This window comes from Cheilinus undulatus, linkage group 19 (genome assembly GCF_018320785.1).
Source record: "Cheilinus undulatus linkage group 19, ASM1832078v1, whole genome shotgun sequence".
Taxonomy (NCBI): Eukaryota; Metazoa; Chordata; class Actinopteri; order Labriformes; family Labridae; genus Cheilinus; species Cheilinus undulatus.
Window position 1 is genome coordinate 24,339,457 of NC_054883.1, and position 18,662 is coordinate 24,358,118.

Sequence of the window (18,662 nt, forward strand, 5' to 3'; positions counted from 1 at the left end):
CCAGAAGAGGGCAGCATGCTCATTCTGTAGACCTGCCTCTTTGGAAGTTAAGTATTAACACTGCAGCAATGTAAAGATAATTAAGTAAATTTAAAGTGTAACACTAACAGACAAGTTTAATTACCATTTATTATAGAATCTAATTAGAAAGGGTGCAAATGTGCAGTTCGGAGTGCTGATGTTACTTATAAGGGCCTATAAGGTACTGAAACAAAATAATTACAGTAATAAACTTTATTTAACAGCTTATTTCATGGCAGTCAGGGTCACCTGTATCACATCAGATGCTGAAAACAAAGCACCAGTAATAAAACCTCAGTGCAGTAAACAAAGAGCCAGCTCAGCAATGACTTTAAATCAATATTTGGATGTAATAGAGTGCAGCTGAGGCAATTAATGTGAGTAAGCTAGTAAATGAGGAAGCCGCACCAATATATTCATGTTGACTTCTCTGTAAAATATAGCTGCGGAGCTAAATCATGCCTCAATGCAAACTAAGAGCTAAATCAAAGGTCAAGCGTCAGCATGGAGGCCTTCAAAGCCGTGATTCATATTCTGATGCAGTCGATGTGCTGGACCGCAGCCAGGAGCCACAGAAAATCCTGTCAGCTGTCTTTTCAAGGTCCAATGACTTGAATCCTAATTTCCTTTAAAACCCCTCTATATGGATTAATTTATGCCACGATTTGATGTAGACCATGATACCGGGTGATACTTTTACTGATGTAGGTCATGTTGGGTAAAGTGGATTTTGTGACTTTATGGTATTAAAGAGCTGCACAGACAGGAGGCTACGCCGGTTTCTTTTTCTATGGGCCTATGATTATATCTTCTAACATTTTGTGTGATCATCCTTCTCTCTGAAGGCGCAGATGTGGGGATGATTGGACCAATTTGATGAAAAGACTTTCTTGTGTCAAGGGCTTACTATTATAACTAATCAGAACAAGTCCAAATACAAAGAGCTGGCTCCAGAAGTCATGTATGTGTAAATGTACAATTTTGACCGTCTCAAAGCAGGCAGATCTTCCAGACCCACCCACTTTTGGGTCAGGAACCAATGCTCTAAACTAGTGCTTTGGAGAGCCCATTATGGTCAACATAGTGAATACTAAATTTAAGGACTTTGACCAGTTTTGTTTTAAATCAAATGCTTTTAATTAGGAATGATGCAAAAAGAGCAAAACATCACAGTATGAGTTTTTGAAGGCTTCATATTTCACCTTGGCCCCTGTTGTCCTGGGATAGCATGTTAAACTGGCAGCATCAAACCAGATGGCAGCCAGCATCAGCTACCCACAATCCCAAGTACTTAGACGTTCAACGCAAACTTTTTCCCCAAAACTTTCCTTTTCTTCCCGAATACACATCCATGACCCACATTTGGGACCTACCAGTTAGAAACCATGGCTCTTGACAATATGGGGAAAAATAAAAATTAATTTGAGGGATTGAGGGAATAAAATGATTCTGGATTTTCAGGATTAGTTGGACTTGCGTCACCATTCTATTTCACTTTAAAAAGATATTGAAATCACTAAGATTAGCATTTGTTTCAGCCTGTTTTCATGCATTAGGAGAAGAATCATAGGCAAGGGCATGTCTGTATCACTGCAGTGCCTTATAATTCTGTCTTTTGTTCACATTTTTAATCAAAATTGCAGCATCTTTGTCAGACTTTGCCATACTGAAATTTTCAACATCTTTTGATTACTTGTGCACCCATTTTATTTATAAATTAAATTAATGTTACACTGTATGTATGCAGTGTTTCCTAAACAGCAATGCACCATTTTCCTTCCCTATCATGCTGACCCCGGTCATCAAAAGCACGATCCAAATGTGGTCACTTCTAGCTCCTGAAAAACAACCTGACTGTGAAAATTGGGCAAGTAGTAAGTTCTCTGCAAAAGTTGTGAGTGAAAATCAAGGCTCTACACTTTGTGAACAACATTCTTCAATGTGCATGTGCACAGAAATTTTGATGATTACACCATCTACACTCCATTATGTTATGTATGTATTACATTGTATTATGGTTCAACCTTTTTTTCCTTAGCCCCCCCCATTATCTAAGAAAAGCTAAGCCCCCATAGTTATGATGGCATACAAGCACCACTCGAATGAATACATTAATAAAAGATAGGATTAGTTAAATTTTGAGAAAAAGAAAACATTTTCAAGTTCAAAATCAATGTCCATAATTCTCAAAACTAAAGTAGATCCAGTCACTGTGTAGCATTGGCTATATTTACTTCTTATACATTATCTTTAATAAACCGCAAAGTGAACTGTCTGAGTGATCATAAGAAATGAGAGACATGCCGTTTCATGCAAAGACTTTTATTTATGAATACTCTGCTGTACTGTACATTAGCACACATTTGTCTCCAATTCTGATCATTCTTAATGATCAAATGTAGACAAATACTGTGCCTTCACAAACAGTTCCCTTTTCACAATAATCTAAAAATACCTTTTTAAATATGTAGCATAACTTTTTGAAAATAAAATATACATTATATGAAATATAACAGTTGTTTATTGGATAGACTATATAGTACCAAATGCAATTATATGCAAATACACCTTCTCTCTGTGACTTCTTACGCATCTCATGCACCAGAAAAGAAGAAAAAAAGATGTTGCGCATACAAAAGAAGCTGTACATACTTCTGTATGAAAATAGAAAATATCAAAGCAAGATGTGCACCAATAGTCTATATCATGTTACAAAGAACTTGCAGTACAAAAAGACCTACAAGGATGACCAGATAACACCATAATTACCTGGAACACAGAGGTACGGGTACTGGGCTGGTAACAGGACAAAGACAAAACTTTGTGTTTGAACTCCAGTCAGAGATTCTTCCATGCAAGTCTAACACCAGATCCAACAATGTCAAATACAGCTGGACCAGAGAGTGACGGGGTCTAACGAGCATACAGAAGCTGCAGTTCTAGCTTTGAATTTGGTGTCAAACCCAGTAAATGTAGATGTCCAAATGCATAGCATAAAGTTTGGTTTGGTATGTGTTTGTATTAGCGTGTATTGCTACCCCATAAGTGACGTGAGTGTAAACCAATTGCCAGTTATGCCCACAACTTATAAAGCACTGATATGTATACTACTGAACATGGTGGAATACTGTGAGCGGTACCCTCACAGAGTTGTTCTTTACAGTATCAATACTAAGCTTCTTCGGCTAAACTACATTATTATTGCCAGAACAGCCCCAATGTTTCAACTAGAGATGAAATACTGACGTCCAGTTTAAATGAGGGTTTGTAAACCTGAACCAAAAATACTAGTTCTCCACAGAAACAGTGTGTACAAGGCACACTGCGATCGATATAGCTACATCTATCATTTCCTGCAAAAAAGCACTTCAGAAATCACACATGAACTAAGATGTGACTAAAGGAAAAGAAGAACTTCACGGTTAAATATAGACTTCTGTTAATGCCACAAAATATAGATTTTTTTCAATAGTATGAGGATGAACAAAAATGGCACGTCAGACGTTTCTGATACACGTTGTGACTGCTGATGCTGAGAGTGACGGCGCCGAGAACAGGGAGGGGGTGAACATGAATCCTCCGAGTGTAATCTCTGAGTATTTGAAGAGATTATTAGGGTGCTCACTGGTAACATAAAGCCAATAATCTCAGCAGTGCAAATCCAACACTTGTACCAAAAGGTAGAGCTTTAAAGCAGACGTTTAAATGGGATGAGCTCCGTGAAATGGAGACTTACTACTCGAATCATGTCACAAACATCCCACATACGACGACTATATTGCTCTTAAGTGAAACTATTCACGGACCACAGTGTTTCTCATTGCATCCAGGCTCTCGGAGTACATTCTCTATCACACAAGTATAAGAATAAAGAGCACAGGGTTTCATTATTAGTAATACACCCAAAGACTACACTTCCAAAAAAATCTAGTCTTTTCTTAACAGATATGAAAATATACATTTCTTCAGCAATTAAACTGAATTTTATATTCTTCATAAAATCTTATAACTCTGTCTTATTTACATTTGGTGTAGGTTAATACTGATTGTAATGCAATACTGTTGCCTTATTTTTTGTTACATTACTTTAGTTTGTGAAGCAGAAGCACTTTTACATTCATATTTCAACACCCAAGCTCAAGAAGGAGCCAAAGTGCAGACGGGAAGAATGACATGCATTTTTCCAGAAGCAAAATAAGACAACTTCACTGTCCATTTGTTGAGCAAATAAACTTTTTGGAGAGGTGGAGAGAAAATGGAAGGACAAGGGAGTCATGGTTGAAAAGGCCCGGAGAATCGGCACCGGGAGGCGCCTTTATTTGGCTATAACAATGCTCTCGCAGCACCAGGACAGTCAGTTCTGTAAGAAATAACAATATTGGAGGGTCACAGCTGACTGAGCCGTGAGGTGAGATGAAAGTCTTTGTTGTTGGAAAAAGCTGTTAACTTGAGAAAGACCGATTTCCACAGTGGTGAAGGCAGAGTCAGGGGTCACACTCGTTCCACTCGACTGGGGTCGTAGGAGTCTAATGAGAAAAGAGAGAGAGAAAAGATGAGCTAACACAATCGAAACAAGCCAGGACTGTATTATTTCTCCTACAAACGCTGGGAAAAAAGGGACCCCCGGGAGTTTATTCTATAAAGTAATCATTTTCTGAGCGACTGCATCGTGCAAACTTAAATATTCCAGGTCTTTAGTTGAATGGAAAACTTTTTCCCAGATCAGACGAGGTCTCCTCTGCCTCCAAACAAACATTCTCTATTTTTAGATATAGTAAAAACACTGAATCAGCAGTTTGGTGGTGAAAATCTGTCTCTCCAAAACACTTAGCATGGTGTCATGGGTCTTGAGGCAATCTGCTGCTTTGGCTAATATGTTCATCTAATTACTTCAGAAGAAAATTTATGATGACTCTTCATCCGGTTAATTTATGCAAAAACAGAAAACAAAAACAGCAAAGACAGGGACCTGACTGTAGGCTGTAGAAAATACTGGACAAAGCTTGAGTGGCAGCTGTCATTTGCTTACTGAGACTGGCATTTGAAGCCAATCTGTGGAGGCTGTCTTATTGAAAACATATTAAGAAAGTATTCAGAACCCCTTCACCTTTTTCAATTTTTTTTATGTTTCAGCCCGATGCTACAGTCTTTTAAATGCATTTTTATTCTCATTAATCTACACTCAGTACCCCATTGTGATAAGGTTAAAACTGAATTTTAGACATTTTTTGCAAATTTATGAAAAAGAAAAAACTGAAATGTCAGAAAAACCAAGCCATGAGGTCAAAGGAACCGCCCACAGAGACAGGACTGTTGACAGGCACAGATCTGGGGAAGGCTACAAAAACATTTCTGCTGCACGGAAGGTTCCTAAGAGCACAGGAGGAGAGCCTGTTGTCCCACCAATGCCAATCTACAAACCAATCATCACTCTCACATGGAAGAAGTTTGGCACAACCAAGAGCCGGTCATCTGGCCAAACCGAGCAATCAAGAGAGAAGGGCCTTATTAAGAAAGGTTACCAAGAACCTGATGGTCACTCTGACTGAGCTCCAGAGATCCTGTGTGGATCTCACTGCAGCCCTCCACTGATCTGGGCTGTAAAGCAGGGATGCAAGCCTCTCCTCAGTGCAAAACACATGAAAGCCCATTTGGATTTTGTAAAAATGCACCTGAATGACTCTCAGACTTAGAGAGACAAGATTCTCTGGTCTGATGAAACCAAGATATAACTGTTTGGCCTCAGTTCTAAGCATTATGTCTAAAGGAAACCATGCACCACTCACCATACCAACAGTGAAGCATGGTGGGGGTCCTTAGCAGCAAGGACTGGTCAGGGTTGAGGTAAAGCTGAATGGAGCAGAGATATCCTCAATGAAAACCTGTTCTGCAGCGCTCAGGACCTCAGACTGGACCAAAGGTTCATTTTCATAAGCACACAGCCAAATCAACACAGGAGCGGCTTAGGAATGACTCTGTGCCAATTGGATTCAACTAAGTACTGAGTAAAGGGTTTAGATTCCTATGTCAATGTGACAGCAACATCCTGTTCTAGGAGCATATTTCTAACTGTAAAACAGCCTTTAAATAATCAAATGAAATCCAACACTGCACCACAAATCTGCTGTCAGACTTCTTCATGCTGAAAGCATCTAAATATTCACCTCTTCATTTCTCTGAACCCACCTGAGACAGAGAGCATGTCCTCATCCTCCAGATTCGAGGGGCCACAGGTCCCAGTGCTGAAGCTGAGTGGCAGTGTTATTTCTCTCTTGGGAACACTGCGTGGTTTTGGAAGCAAAGGTGGCTTCTGGAGCCTGGTGCGCTGCTTCGGTTTAGGTAACTTTTTCCCCCCTGCCCCTTGTGTTGTGTTGGCCTTAGTGACTGCTGTTGTTTTCTGTCTGTCTGTTGTCTTCTCCGAAGGCTTTTCTTTGTCATCCTCCACAATTTTCAGCCCCACCTGTTCTTCTGGCTCTTCTGCTTTTAATTCATTCTCTTCTGCATTTTTCTCTTCAGTTCCTGCTTTGATTTCAACGTCTACCTCGGTTTTATCTTTATTTTCTTTTTTCAATTCCACGTTTTTCTTTTTCTCTTCATTTTCTGCTTTCGATACTTCATCTACCTCTGTCATTAATTCAACATCTACTTCTTTGTTTTCTTCACTTTCTGTTTTTAATTCAGCATCTTCTTTATGCTCTTCATTTTCTGTTTTTAATTCAGCTTCTTTATGCTCTTCATTTTCTGTTTTTAATTCAATATTTTCTTCTTTATGATCTACATTTTCTACTGTAGATACAATGTCTGCTTTGTTTTTCTCTTCATTTTCTGTTTTAAATTCATCGGCTTCTTCTATTCCTTCATGGCCTGCATGTACTTCAATACTGCCTTCCTCGTTCTTCTCATTGTCTTGTCTTAGTGCAATCTCAACATTCTCTTCTGTCTTTGCTTCTTGTCTCTGTGGTTCTTCATATATCTCTTCATTGGTTACCTCTTTAGAGTTACAATTTTCTTCTGGATCCCCTGACTGGTCCTGTAGAGAGTCGTGTGCATTTTCATTTTCATCTTGGTTTTCCACTTCCTTTCTTTGTTCTTCCTCGGGCTTTGGAACACTTTCCTGTTCTCCTTGCTTTGCGTCTTCCTCCCTTGTCTCTTCCTGAACTTCACTTTCCTCTCTGCTGGTTTCCTTCTCCTCAGACTCTGAGCCTTTGAGACTCAGACGTCGTATTCGAGACACTGAGTCCAGCTCTTTAAGACGAGCCATCCTTTCTGGGGTTGTCCTGCCCTGAGATGTAGCAGCTGAAGATGTAGAAGCATTTAGCTTGTCTTGGAGGGATTCTATTAGTTTGCATGTTCCACTTCGCCCCTTTTTCTCCACATGACAAATGCTGAGTGAGAACTTCTCATCAGTGGCAACAGGTAGGGACAAGGGAAGCTTACTGGGTGGGAACTCAGGCAGGTCCAGTACCACCAGGGACTGGCCTTCAGCGTCCTCATCAGCTGCACCATCACTGCTGTGCTTTTGTTTGTCTTCATGATCTAAATCTGTCTCCTTAGCCTTATCTATCTCAGCTCCCTGATCAACCAGGGACTCCTCTTTGACTTGCGCTGTCTCTTTTATCACCTGCTGTGTCTCTTCTCCTTGATTTTGTAGTCCTCCATCTACAGTGGTGTCGTTCTCATCTTGGTTGTCCTCTGACTCCTTGTCAGCCACGCCCAAGGCCTCCACTGGAACAGCGATGCCCAGGATTCGAGCAGCCCTCTCCTCAATGGACTCATTTTCAGGAATACCTTTTGCACATTTGACTTCGTACAGGTTACTAAGGTCCTCTGCAGGTAAAGAATTGGCTTTCTCTTGAATCAGTAAGCTTTCCAGGTGCTTGTCTGCAATGGTTGACTCATTCTTGTACGTCATAGGTTCAGAGAGAGAGTATCTTTCATCGCTGTCAACATTCTCAAGCATGAAAGAAACCTCCCTGGTCAGTCTGCTGATGCGTGGTGAACCCTCTTTCTTAGGTGATCTACTGCTTTCACTTCTACTTCTGCAGATACTTAAATTCACCTCCCCCCTGAAAACACTGCTTGATTTAGCCTTTCCCTCTGTTTCAACCTCAGCTTCAAGTTCCTTATTTGTGTTGTGCTCAGGGCTACTATTATTTTTAACAAGTGACGTCCTGCTCTCCCACGAGGGCTGCACTGACTGACTCAACTCCTTATGATCGAGCGGGGAAGGGACTGAGAGTGAACGCTTTATTGGCTCCCCTGGACCACCAGGGGTCTCTGTGTAGACAGTTAACCCCACATCCCTCTGCAAAGACTCTTGAGGAACTGGGATGTCCTGTCTATAGAGACGGTTTGACTCATTGTTTGGGGTTAGCAAAGGCAGGAGCACACTATCTTTGAGGCCTGGGTTTGATAGTTTGGATAGCTCATGTGATGGTGGTATGTTGTTGGCCTGTGGCCTGGCGAAAGAGCTCTTCAAGTCCATGGAGTCAAGATCAGCAGTGGAAGCCAAGGATTTTGATCTGACTTTCATACTACAGGGTTTTTCTGTGTGCATTGGTGGAAGACTGATTGCTTCCCTGCCCGGTTCAGGACCGCTAGTGAAAAGACCTCCATTGGGTCGCTTGCTGATCGTGTCCTCCATCTCCTTATTTATGCTCTCCAGTTCACCGATTGCATCGCAGGGCCGTCGGTTCACCGGCTTTAAGAGGAACTGGCCAAAAGCCACTTGCTCTGAGCTCTCTGGACTGGAGTTGCTCTTCCTTGGAGATGATGGCTGATCCCTTAGATCCTGGGCCTTCAATGGGGAGGATGATTCTCTTGGTGAGGGTTGATGTGACGATGATTGTGTTGGGCTGAGTCGAGAAAAGGCGCTGTTGTTGGAGAGGTGAAGGTTTTTCTGGCCTGCCATCGGATAGCTATAAGAGGAGCTAGTGTCTGTCCCGGCAGTTGTTGGCTCTGAAATGGACTGAACAGGGTCTTGTTCACCAGGTGGACTCTGGGGTTCTGGACTTTTTACCACTGACAAAGGTGAGCCAGTTTGGGTTTCCTGATTACGGTACTGGTTTCCAGGCCAGGACCCAGAGTAGCATAACTCCTTGTCTTCCCTGGCTTGAAGTGCCCAGGCATCTATAATCTCCTTCCTTAGAGGAGCCCTCTTGTAATTCCTCATTGAGGATGTGCTGCTGGTGTGATAGTGAGAGTAGTGGTGTTTGATGGGCATTTCATTCACCGACCTGCTCCGAACATTCGGGCTCTCTCTGAGGCCTACAGCGAAAGTGTTTGTGTTGGTGACGGTCAGGTTTGGTGCTGTCTCATTGTTGTTCTGATCTGAGTCTTTGTGAATGATAGTTGGTGTGTGAACAGGGACAGACACAAGGCAGAAGATGGTCTCACTCACTCTCCTCTTAGTGTTCCTGTTGATTTCTGGCACTGAATCTGGGGCAATTTTCTTCACTTGGGTAATGGTTTCTGAACTCGTTCCCAGGTGAGAAGCACTCCTTATTAACGGGGCCTGGAAGGCTGAAGACGGAGATGGAGGAGGGCGTGGATTTTTGGGATATCTGTTGTTGCAGTTTTGGTCAGTTGCTGGGAAGTTATCTACAGTTTCTTTGTGCAAATCACTGTGCCACCTGTTATTGTCATTGTCGAAGTCGCTAGAAGACGTCTTGTTAGCATCGTCGGCCAGTTTGGCAGAGATGAAAGGCCCCAATGGCGGGGGCAAGAAGGCACTGTCGTCGGGTGCAGGCTCCGACACGGTGACACTGGGAAGCTCATTGCGGATGTGGCGGATCTTGTCCGCATCTGTTAGGGAGTTGCCACCAAGGGCTGAGGAAATATGGCGGATGCGGGGGTCATCAAAGGGGATGTACTGGATTCCTCCACCAGGGTGTTCCTGGGTAGTGTACACAGGGTACAACTGTTTCTGACCAGGTATGATCCTCCCACTCTGGGGGTCGGTCCAGGGATCAGCTGGATGTCTGGTAAACCAGTGAGATCCATCTGGAGCCACATGAATCTGCTGGTACACATCCCCTCGGTACCTAAGGTAGGGAAACAAAGTTCTGGTTTATTATGGCAACAGTAACACAGTTTTGACAAAAATCAAGGAAAAGAATGGCTTAAGCTCACTACTCATCCATTGTCACCAACAATCACCGGGGTACATAGTAGGGGTGTAAATCACCTTTTTCATAACGATACCATACCTTGTCAATACTTTGGACAACAACACCCTATTTGCCAATATCACAAAATCTACGATGGTACAGTTTTGATTAGAACAGATATTGGAGCCTACAAACGATATAAAAAAAATTAATGCACAAGGTATTTTTTGCCTTTTTATTACTAGAGTTCTGTATTTAACTGAAAAAACAATCTATCTTATAGAATAGACCTTTGTTTCACAACAGTAACATTTAGTTAGGTTGCAAATATTGTTAAAATTTCATTAAATATTGTTTTTAAATTTAGGGCCCCTGATAACCTTTTAGTTAGGAACATAAAAAAAGACATTTGTGTTCAAACATGCTGATGTTACAACAGCAAACATTTTCAGTGCCAACATTTTTATTTCCTCATGTACTCTGACCACTCTAAAGCACCAATAAGAAGTTTTTCTAAAAGGCCTTTTGGCCTCTTTTTTCCTATTTTAGATTTTTTTCTTGAACCCATTTACACACATGTGGACCTGAATAGTTATTCCTGCTCCATTTCAGCCCTTATACTTTACATTCAGGCCTATTAATGAGGGATACAGTTCATTTGTAATTCTGTAATTATATTTTTTCTGTGGCATGTGATGTCACAGTGATTAATTTACATGTTTTTTGATTTACTTCAATCTTACTGCAATCAAACAGGTGAAAACGCAAAACTTGTCGCAATTTGTCTGTCTACAAAAAAAGGGTATTTTGGGTGCCTGAAAAGTTTTCAAAACATCCCAATAGGCATAACACAACTTTCTGGAAATGAACATGCGCAATACAGTTGCAATCAAATGCCATATTCAAGAGTAGGGTTTTCACACATGCACAGGCAGGTAGACCACAACAACAATGGTGACTGCAATGACTCCCACTCTACATGTTTTTTTTTTATTTACCAGCCCGATATTAAAGGGTCACTTGAAGTAACAAATCCCTTCACGTCGGTCTGTAGAAATGGTCGTGTGCTCGCCATCTTTGATGTTTACACTGTAGTACTCATGCTTCGGGGAAGAAAGGGTCACTACATATGCATGTTTTGGTTCACTGCAAAATCACACCACCAGTTACTGGCCTGGCATGTATACTACAGTTTTTGAGTGATTTCTATAGTCTCGAGTGCACAGAGATTATTTTCAAAACGTTGTCGTCTTCATGTGGAACTTTTTGAAAGCAAAGACGGAAAACAATGTAGAACATTGTTGTGTAAACAGCTTTTAAAATATGATAGCTCAAATTTCGCCCTTGCCATCACCTGTATCTTTAGAAAGCCATACTCCTTCCCATCCCATCTGCTATCTGCATGACATAGGTTTTTCTGTATATAAGTTTGTGTTGTTGCATATGGCCGGACTTGACTGACTGGGGGAGGCACTGCCTACATTATAGGTAGTCTGAAGTTATTATTTGCTCTCTTTATAGTTGAATAACATCGAAGGTGCATTAATGTGACATGGCATTGCAAGTTTCCAGTGGCTAACATATTCTATATGAAGAATAACTTCTATTTAGGTTAACTGATGAATTGGTTAAATGAACAAAAGTTAGTTTATTTGACTTAAATGAGCAGCTCGTACCAAAATATGCATAGAATTTAGTCTAATGGTTAATAGCAGATCCTCTTCAGGGAGTTAATCAAATTCTATCAATGTAAAACCAGGTGCTGACTCTAAGACGCCCCATTTTGGTTGTGAAGTTCCTTACATATTTTGTATAAGAGAGTCAGAAAAAGGACTTTACCTGTAGTCAACAGTAATTTCCCCATATCCCCGACGGCCACCTCCCATTAAAGGAGCTCTTTTATATGACGGAGGAGGGATGTATCCTGGAGGTCCAGAGTCTTGTGCAAAATAGTCCAGTTGTGGGTTACCTGTCCTTGATATGGGAAGTGGTGTCCTGTCCCTTGCCTGGGAGATCACAGAGTTTCTCCCAGACAGCACCTCACAGCTTCCCCTGATCTGCTGGTGCATCTCATAGGAGGGAGGTCTGGGGGGTCGGGTGAAGCGGGGCTTTGGTGTCACTGAAAGTTGGTTTGCACTAGCTGGCCTGCCATTTTCTGGCCAGCGGGGTGCCCTATAGAGGTCGTGGTGTGACAGTGGGTGGCCATTGACCCGCCTGTACAATTCCTGGCCTCCAATGTCCACATATTGCAGGCTCTCAGGCTGCACCATCCTAGGCAGGGACTGAGATTTGGCTTTGGTCCTGGGGTGGACTACCATGCCCTCTGGAGTCCTGGCATGGAGGCGCTGCTGCTCCTGTGTCCAGCGCTCACCCTCACTCTGTGAAAGCTGGCGAGCAAAGCTAACAGCTGGACGCCACTCGTCTGTCCCCAGGCTCTGGCACTTCCTCTCAGTTACCATCCTCCACTGATGGAGAGCTGCTTCTCTCTCTCTAGAACGAGCCTGAGCCTGAACCTGGGCCTGAGCCTGCGCCTGAGCCTGAGCCTGGGCTGCCCAGCGTTGCCTTTCTTGGACTAGCCTCTGTCGATCTTCTGCAGACAACTCCTGGCCTCTCGCTTGTTGGGGACCCTCTGGCCTGCTGTAACCCCCCTGCCCTGCTCCTCCATGGGGATCTCTGAAGTCTGCATAATCCAGCAGCACGGTGAAGTCCTGACCTCTCCTCCTCCAGTATGCCACATCCTTGGACTGTGGTTGTGAACCTCTGGTTCCATCGCAAAACCTGTAGGTGGGGACAGATATGTCTTAGATAAAGTATTTGTCATCAAATTTAACACTGGATATTGCTTTAAGTTGAACATGCAAAAATAAACCACTTTCAGATGTCCGCAACACCTTTAGTAGAAGAAATGCTTTCTCTTTTTTTGACGATAGCGCAGACCACCATGTAAATATTTTAGCAGTGTCTGAAGAGCTCTGGCATTACTGTGACCTGCTTGAGCTCAGGAAAGCAGTGGCTGTACAGTGCTTATCAGGGATTATTCTCCGATAGTGAAACAATATTTTTTATCGCTCTCCTAAACTAGTGACATTACATTCCCCGGCTCTGGTTGATTTAAAGAGGAGACAATGCACGGTGGTATGATAGGCATGCTGCAAAGATTTACGCAAAGTAGTGAGTTTTTTCACACATACAGTGCCTATTAACAGTGTTCACCCCTTGGGTGTTTTACCCTTTCATTGATTTTATTAATTAATCATGGTCAATATATTTTGGCTTTTTTAAAATTACAAAATAATAATACAAGTAATGACTGTATAAATATTTACCCCCTTATTCAACAGAGGTCAAGCCACTTGGTGCTAGTAGTCTCAAAATGAGTGAAAATGGGATCACCTGAGTGCAGTCAATGTGTCTCAAGTGACTGTAGTATAAAGACATCTTGGTCTGGAAGGTCCAGTCACTGGTTAATCAGTATTCCTGGCTACCATTACACCATAAGGACAAAAGAAGACTCCATGCGACTCAGATAAAAGGTTATTGAAAAGTATAAGTCAGAGAATGGAGACAAAAATGTTTCCAAGGCTCTGACCATCCCCCAGAGTTCAGTTAAATCCATCATGAAGAAATAGAAGGAATATGGCACGTGTAAATCTGCCTAGATCAGGCCGTCCTTGCAAACTGAGTGAGCAGCAAGAAGAAGACTAGTAAGAGAGACCACCAAGACACCTATGACTACTCTGAAGGAGTTCCAAGCTTCAGCAGCTGAGATGGGAGAGACTCTGCATACAACTGTTGGCTGGATTCTTCACCAGTCAAAGCTTTATGGGAGAGTGCTGTAATGGGATTTTAGCTCCTTTGCGCTGCTCCCTTCCACTTCTCTCTCTCCCTCCCCCTCTCCTGCTCCCTCTTCTTCTCCTTCTCCCTCTCCCTCTCCCTCCCCTTTTCTCTCTCTCTCTCTGTCTCTGTCTCTCTCCCTCTCTCTCTTTGTCTTTTGATGTTTACATGACCGCTGTATGTGTTGATTGACCTTGCAAGAATAAACCTTTTTGTCGGCCGGCAGATTGTCTATTATTTCTTTTGGTTACCAGCAACAGAGAAAAATTGCAAAAACAGTGGAAAAGAGAAAGCCACTGTTGAAGAAAACTGGACAAGAGTTCACCAAAAGACATGTGGGAGACTCCATGGTCAAGTGAAAGAAAGTTCTTTGGTCTGATGAGACCAATGGAGCTTTTTTGACCACCAGACAAGACGCCAAACACTGATCATCACCACAAACACACCATCCCCACTGTGAAGCACGATGGTGGCAGCATCATACTGTGGGGATGCTTCTCAACAGTCAGCCCTGGAAGGCGTGTAAAGGTAGAGGATAAAATTAATGCAACAAAATATAGGAAAATCCTGGGGACAATCTGTGGGACAAACTACAGCTTGGGGTAAGATTTATCTTCCAGTAAGACATTGACCCGAAGCATACAGAGAAAGGTTCACAGAAATGGTTTAACGACAACAAGGTGAATGTTCTGGAGTGGCCAAGTCAAAGCCCAGACCTTAATCCAGGAGAGAATTTGTGGCTGGACTTGAAAAGGGCTGTTCACACCTGATCCTCATGCAACCTGACAGAGCTTGGGCAGTTTTTCAGAGTTAATGGAGTAAAATTGCAGTGTCCAGATGTGCTAGCCTTATTGTGACCTATCAAGACCTGAAGGGGACAAATATTTATACAATCATTTATTTTGCATTACATATTTTTATTCAGTTGACATTGCTTTGTAGAAATCTGGTTTCACTTTCACATAAAAGTGTTTTTTTGTACGTTTTTTTGTGTTGAAAATGTTAAGTTTTAGCTTGAAAACGGTAAAACATTGAAAGGGTATAAATACTGTTTATAGGCACTGTGTGAGCTATAAAACCACTGCTAAACAGTTATTCAGGGTCATTAAATTGATAAACAGGTGTGGTCCAATGGATAAAAGGAAAATAACGGAGATATCATTCTACAATGAGGACAGATTCATAAAGGAAATAAAGCAACTCCCACTAGATGGAGACAGGTGACCATAAGAAGCAGTGTAGTGTCTAGTAATTGTGATTTTCTATGGGGCATAATGAACACATTACACAATGACACACTGTGTCTGTTAGTCCCGGATGTCCTCCAACAGAGAGGAAAAATTTAGAGGTCGATTCATTGACATTTACTCTGTGAATTCACCAAATAGTCCAAAGTTGAGGAAATGCTCTAAACCAGTGTTAATGAAAGCTCCTGCTATTTTTCTGAGTGTTTTCTGGATGTTTGATGGGAGGCCTGGTGGGATACAACAAGATGCAGTGCGGTCTCTGCAGACAGCCTGACTATTTGTGGAGTGACTGAGTGAGTGACAATGCAAACAAGATGCAAGCACATGTGTACACCCCCTGAAGGCCGAGGCCGCTGAGCGTCCTTGACATTTTTATCCGTGATCATCACTGACCACAGACGTTTGCTGGGGGAGGAGAAAAGCTGGCCATGCCAATCAGCTGAATTTGAGGGCATCTCGTGTAAGATGAGTTACCATCATTAGTCTAATTGGGTCTAAGTAGTAGAGCCTAATGGGAGTGCCAAGATAGGCCCGTTCCTTATCTAAACTAAAGCTGCCAGGCAAACCGGATTTGGATGAGAGGGGGGAAAAAAGAAGGATGAACAAACAACAGACTGAAATCACAAAACATATGTCTTAGTGATTCCCACATTCCCCACAGAATGCTCTGATAACACTGGCACAGCAGCGACATGAAAATGCGGATTACTCGTCTCAAAGAATAAAAACTGAAAAGTGAAAAAACCACCAGCACAACCGCTGACATTACTCAAGGTCATCTGACTATTTTCAGATGCTCAGTCATTGGCTGGTGGCAAAAAGGGATTAGGGATAAAAAAGGACTGTCAGCCAAACAAAATGTAAGGATATGGTGGGGGGTATCTGATGAGCCTGCCTAATTATGTGGACATGGGAAAAGCTGTATTGACTTTGTCTCAGTTACAGCACACTAACCCCAGAACTGGTGCAAACAGGCAAATCAAACAATCTTGTTTTCAGGATAAAACAGATTGGCTGCAGCCTGGTGATATCTCTGGAAATATCAAACGCTCTAACAGTCCCTACCCGAGAGGGTTTCAATTACATAACGCCAGACCAGGCTATATATAGCCTATCCTCCATATACATATTTAAATAAACCCTATATGAGTTCTGTATTATTGATGGGTTGTGCACGTGTCATTGAAGTAGGTATGATTCTTAACACACAGCAGCAGCAGGTTTAGTGTAGGTAATGTTTGTGGGTGGAATGGGGAAGGGGGTATCCTAAAAAATCTGGCAACCTGCTTGTGTAAGACTGGGCATGCTCTATCGGGTGCACATAGGTTTGCCCAAAGCTGTTTTGATTACAACTCCAAGGTCCCATGTGGCAGATTAAGACTCCAGCACACATTATCCCTCCTCCCATGCCCACGACTTGATTGGGAAGAAGAGGAGAAGGGGGAATAGAGATGAAATGAGAGGAAGTTACACACAAGGGGGAAGACAGAAGCAGCAGAGAGAGATGGCGGCAGGGACTGAGCAGCAGTGTTCAGCAGTTTCATTTAAGACGTGCCACAAAATCCCCATGCTCCTCTCTTTGATGAGTTACTAAATTTCATTAATCTGCTCTATTGAGCACCACTAAAATTGATGGTTTTGTAATTAATCAATGTAGGATGAGGACAGTGTTGATCAGGTTAGGTTAAGAGGGGGTCAGAAAGGTTTAGAGCGTGCAAAAGGTTGAACATAAATTGGGTCAGCAGACACCGTCTTACCCGCTGTCTGAGGTCAGTGACTCTCCCAGTGAGTGGGTGTCAATTTGGCTTCTGTTCTCGCCCTCCCGCCTGGACTGGCTCCTGTCCCTGGGTTCGTTGTTGTTGTTGGGACAGCCGCTGACGTATGCTTGGGGCTGCCTGGGTCCCCCACTGTTCCCAAAGGGCATGCCGGGCCCTCTTTCATATCCATTTACTGTCCTGGGGCCAGGCGTGTTCTCCAGGATTTCATGGTGTTTGCTGTAGGATGGCGGTGAGGATGAGGGAGCCTGGCGGGATGAAGATGCGGGGGCTGGGGTAGGGGTTGACGAGGGGGTGTTGGTATGCTTGGGCAGCTTGTATCCATGAGAGATGAGGAGGTCTTCCACGCTGTACATGGTCGCATTTGTTTATGCTGGTGTTTTCTTTTTTTTCCTTCTCTGCTTTTTTTTTTTTTGTTGTTGTTGTTGAGCGAGAGAGGAAGGTAGGTCGGTTGTCACAGCGTCTCTGCTTCTTCCCGACGTGCAGCGGCAGGATCACCGGCACAGCTGCGCAGCTGAGGCCATCACTGGGAAAAAAGAAAACAGAGGGACGACATGAGACAGGAGGAGAGACGGAGAAAAGAAGGTGGCGGTAAAACCATTATCCCCGCGACCCGTGTCCCATTTTTGTCAAGGGTCTCAACCCATTTGGACAGATCAGAGGATGGAACAAAAAAGACCCTCCGAACTAAAATTCGGAACCGTCACAACACAACCAAGATCACCCGCCTTCCTAGCAGCCTGTCCCTCCCTCCTCCCTTCTCCAGTCATCCTAGCAACAACCTTGTTTCCATCTCTCTGGGAGATCACCGACACCATCCAGAACCAAGGAGGACAGGGGTAAACAAACACCCCCAAAAATCAACCCGAAAAAAATGATGAGAAAGGCTGCTGGTTCTGCAGAGAAATGTCACTGTTTACAGTGTGCTCCCTGCAGACTCCCATACAGTGGCTGCAAGGTAGCTGTTAACAGCCAACCCTTGCTCATGTTTTGCATGAATGAGACGACTGGGGGATTGTGTTCCTCTCTGCTCACCTCCGCCTCCTCTCACTCTCGACATCTTTTCTTCATCTCTGAAGTATTTTCTTATTCTAGTCTAAAGGGATGGGGACATATTCTCAGCTATATGGCTTAAAAAATTTAAGACTTGGATAAGGGTTTGCATACTTTAAATCTTTTTCCTTCAGTTGAATTCTTAAGGGAAAAATGAGGATTGACATAAATAGAGATATATTAGAAGCATAAGGAACTAAACTAATAATAAAGCATGCTCCAGTTCTTCTTTATGGTGAGTGCCCATATGTAGAGCGCAATGAAAAAGTGAAAACTACTGGGACAAGTTTTTTCCCCCTTCCTGATTTCTTATTTTTAGCATATTTGTCACACTTGAAATGCTTCAGATCATCAAACAAATTGTAGTACTGGACAAAGATGACCTGAGCCATCCAAACCCTTCGCGGCCCTATGTGAAAAACTCATTGACCCCCAAAGGTAATAACTGGTTGTTCCATCCTTGGCAGCCACAACTGCAAGCGATAACTGTCAGTGAGTCTTTAACTGTTAAGGAGTTTTGGCCCACTAATCTTTGCAGAATTGTTTTAATTCAGCCACATTGGAGGGTTTTCAGCACGAACGGTCTGTTTAAGGTCACACCACAGCATCTCAAACAGATTTAA

General features: G+C 42.8%; 1 protein-coding gene across 2 annotated transcripts in view; it reads right to left on the reverse strand.

Moving 5' to 3' along the window:
* Window positions 1-2,339: 2,339 nt before the first annotated feature.
* jcada (junctional cadherin 5 associated a) overlaps window positions 2,340-18,662 on the reverse strand; it is a 44,447-nt gene continuing 28,124 nt past the window's right edge. For both annotated transcript variants that reach the window (XM_041813953.1, XM_041813951.1), the window contains exons 2-5: window positions 16,969-17,512; window positions 11,970-12,908; window positions 6,208-10,064; window positions 2,340-4,547 (exon numbers count right to left, since the gene is read on the reverse strand). In XM_041813953.1, the coding sequence (XP_041669887.1) occupies window positions 4,513-4,547; window positions 6,208-10,064; window positions 11,970-12,908; window positions 16,969-17,342 (5,205 nt within the window). In that variant the 5' untranslated portion in view covers window positions 17,343-17,512 and the 3' untranslated portion in view covers window positions 2,340-4,512. The remainder of the gene's footprint in view (window positions 4,548-6,207; window positions 10,065-11,969; window positions 12,909-16,968; window positions 17,513-18,662) is intronic.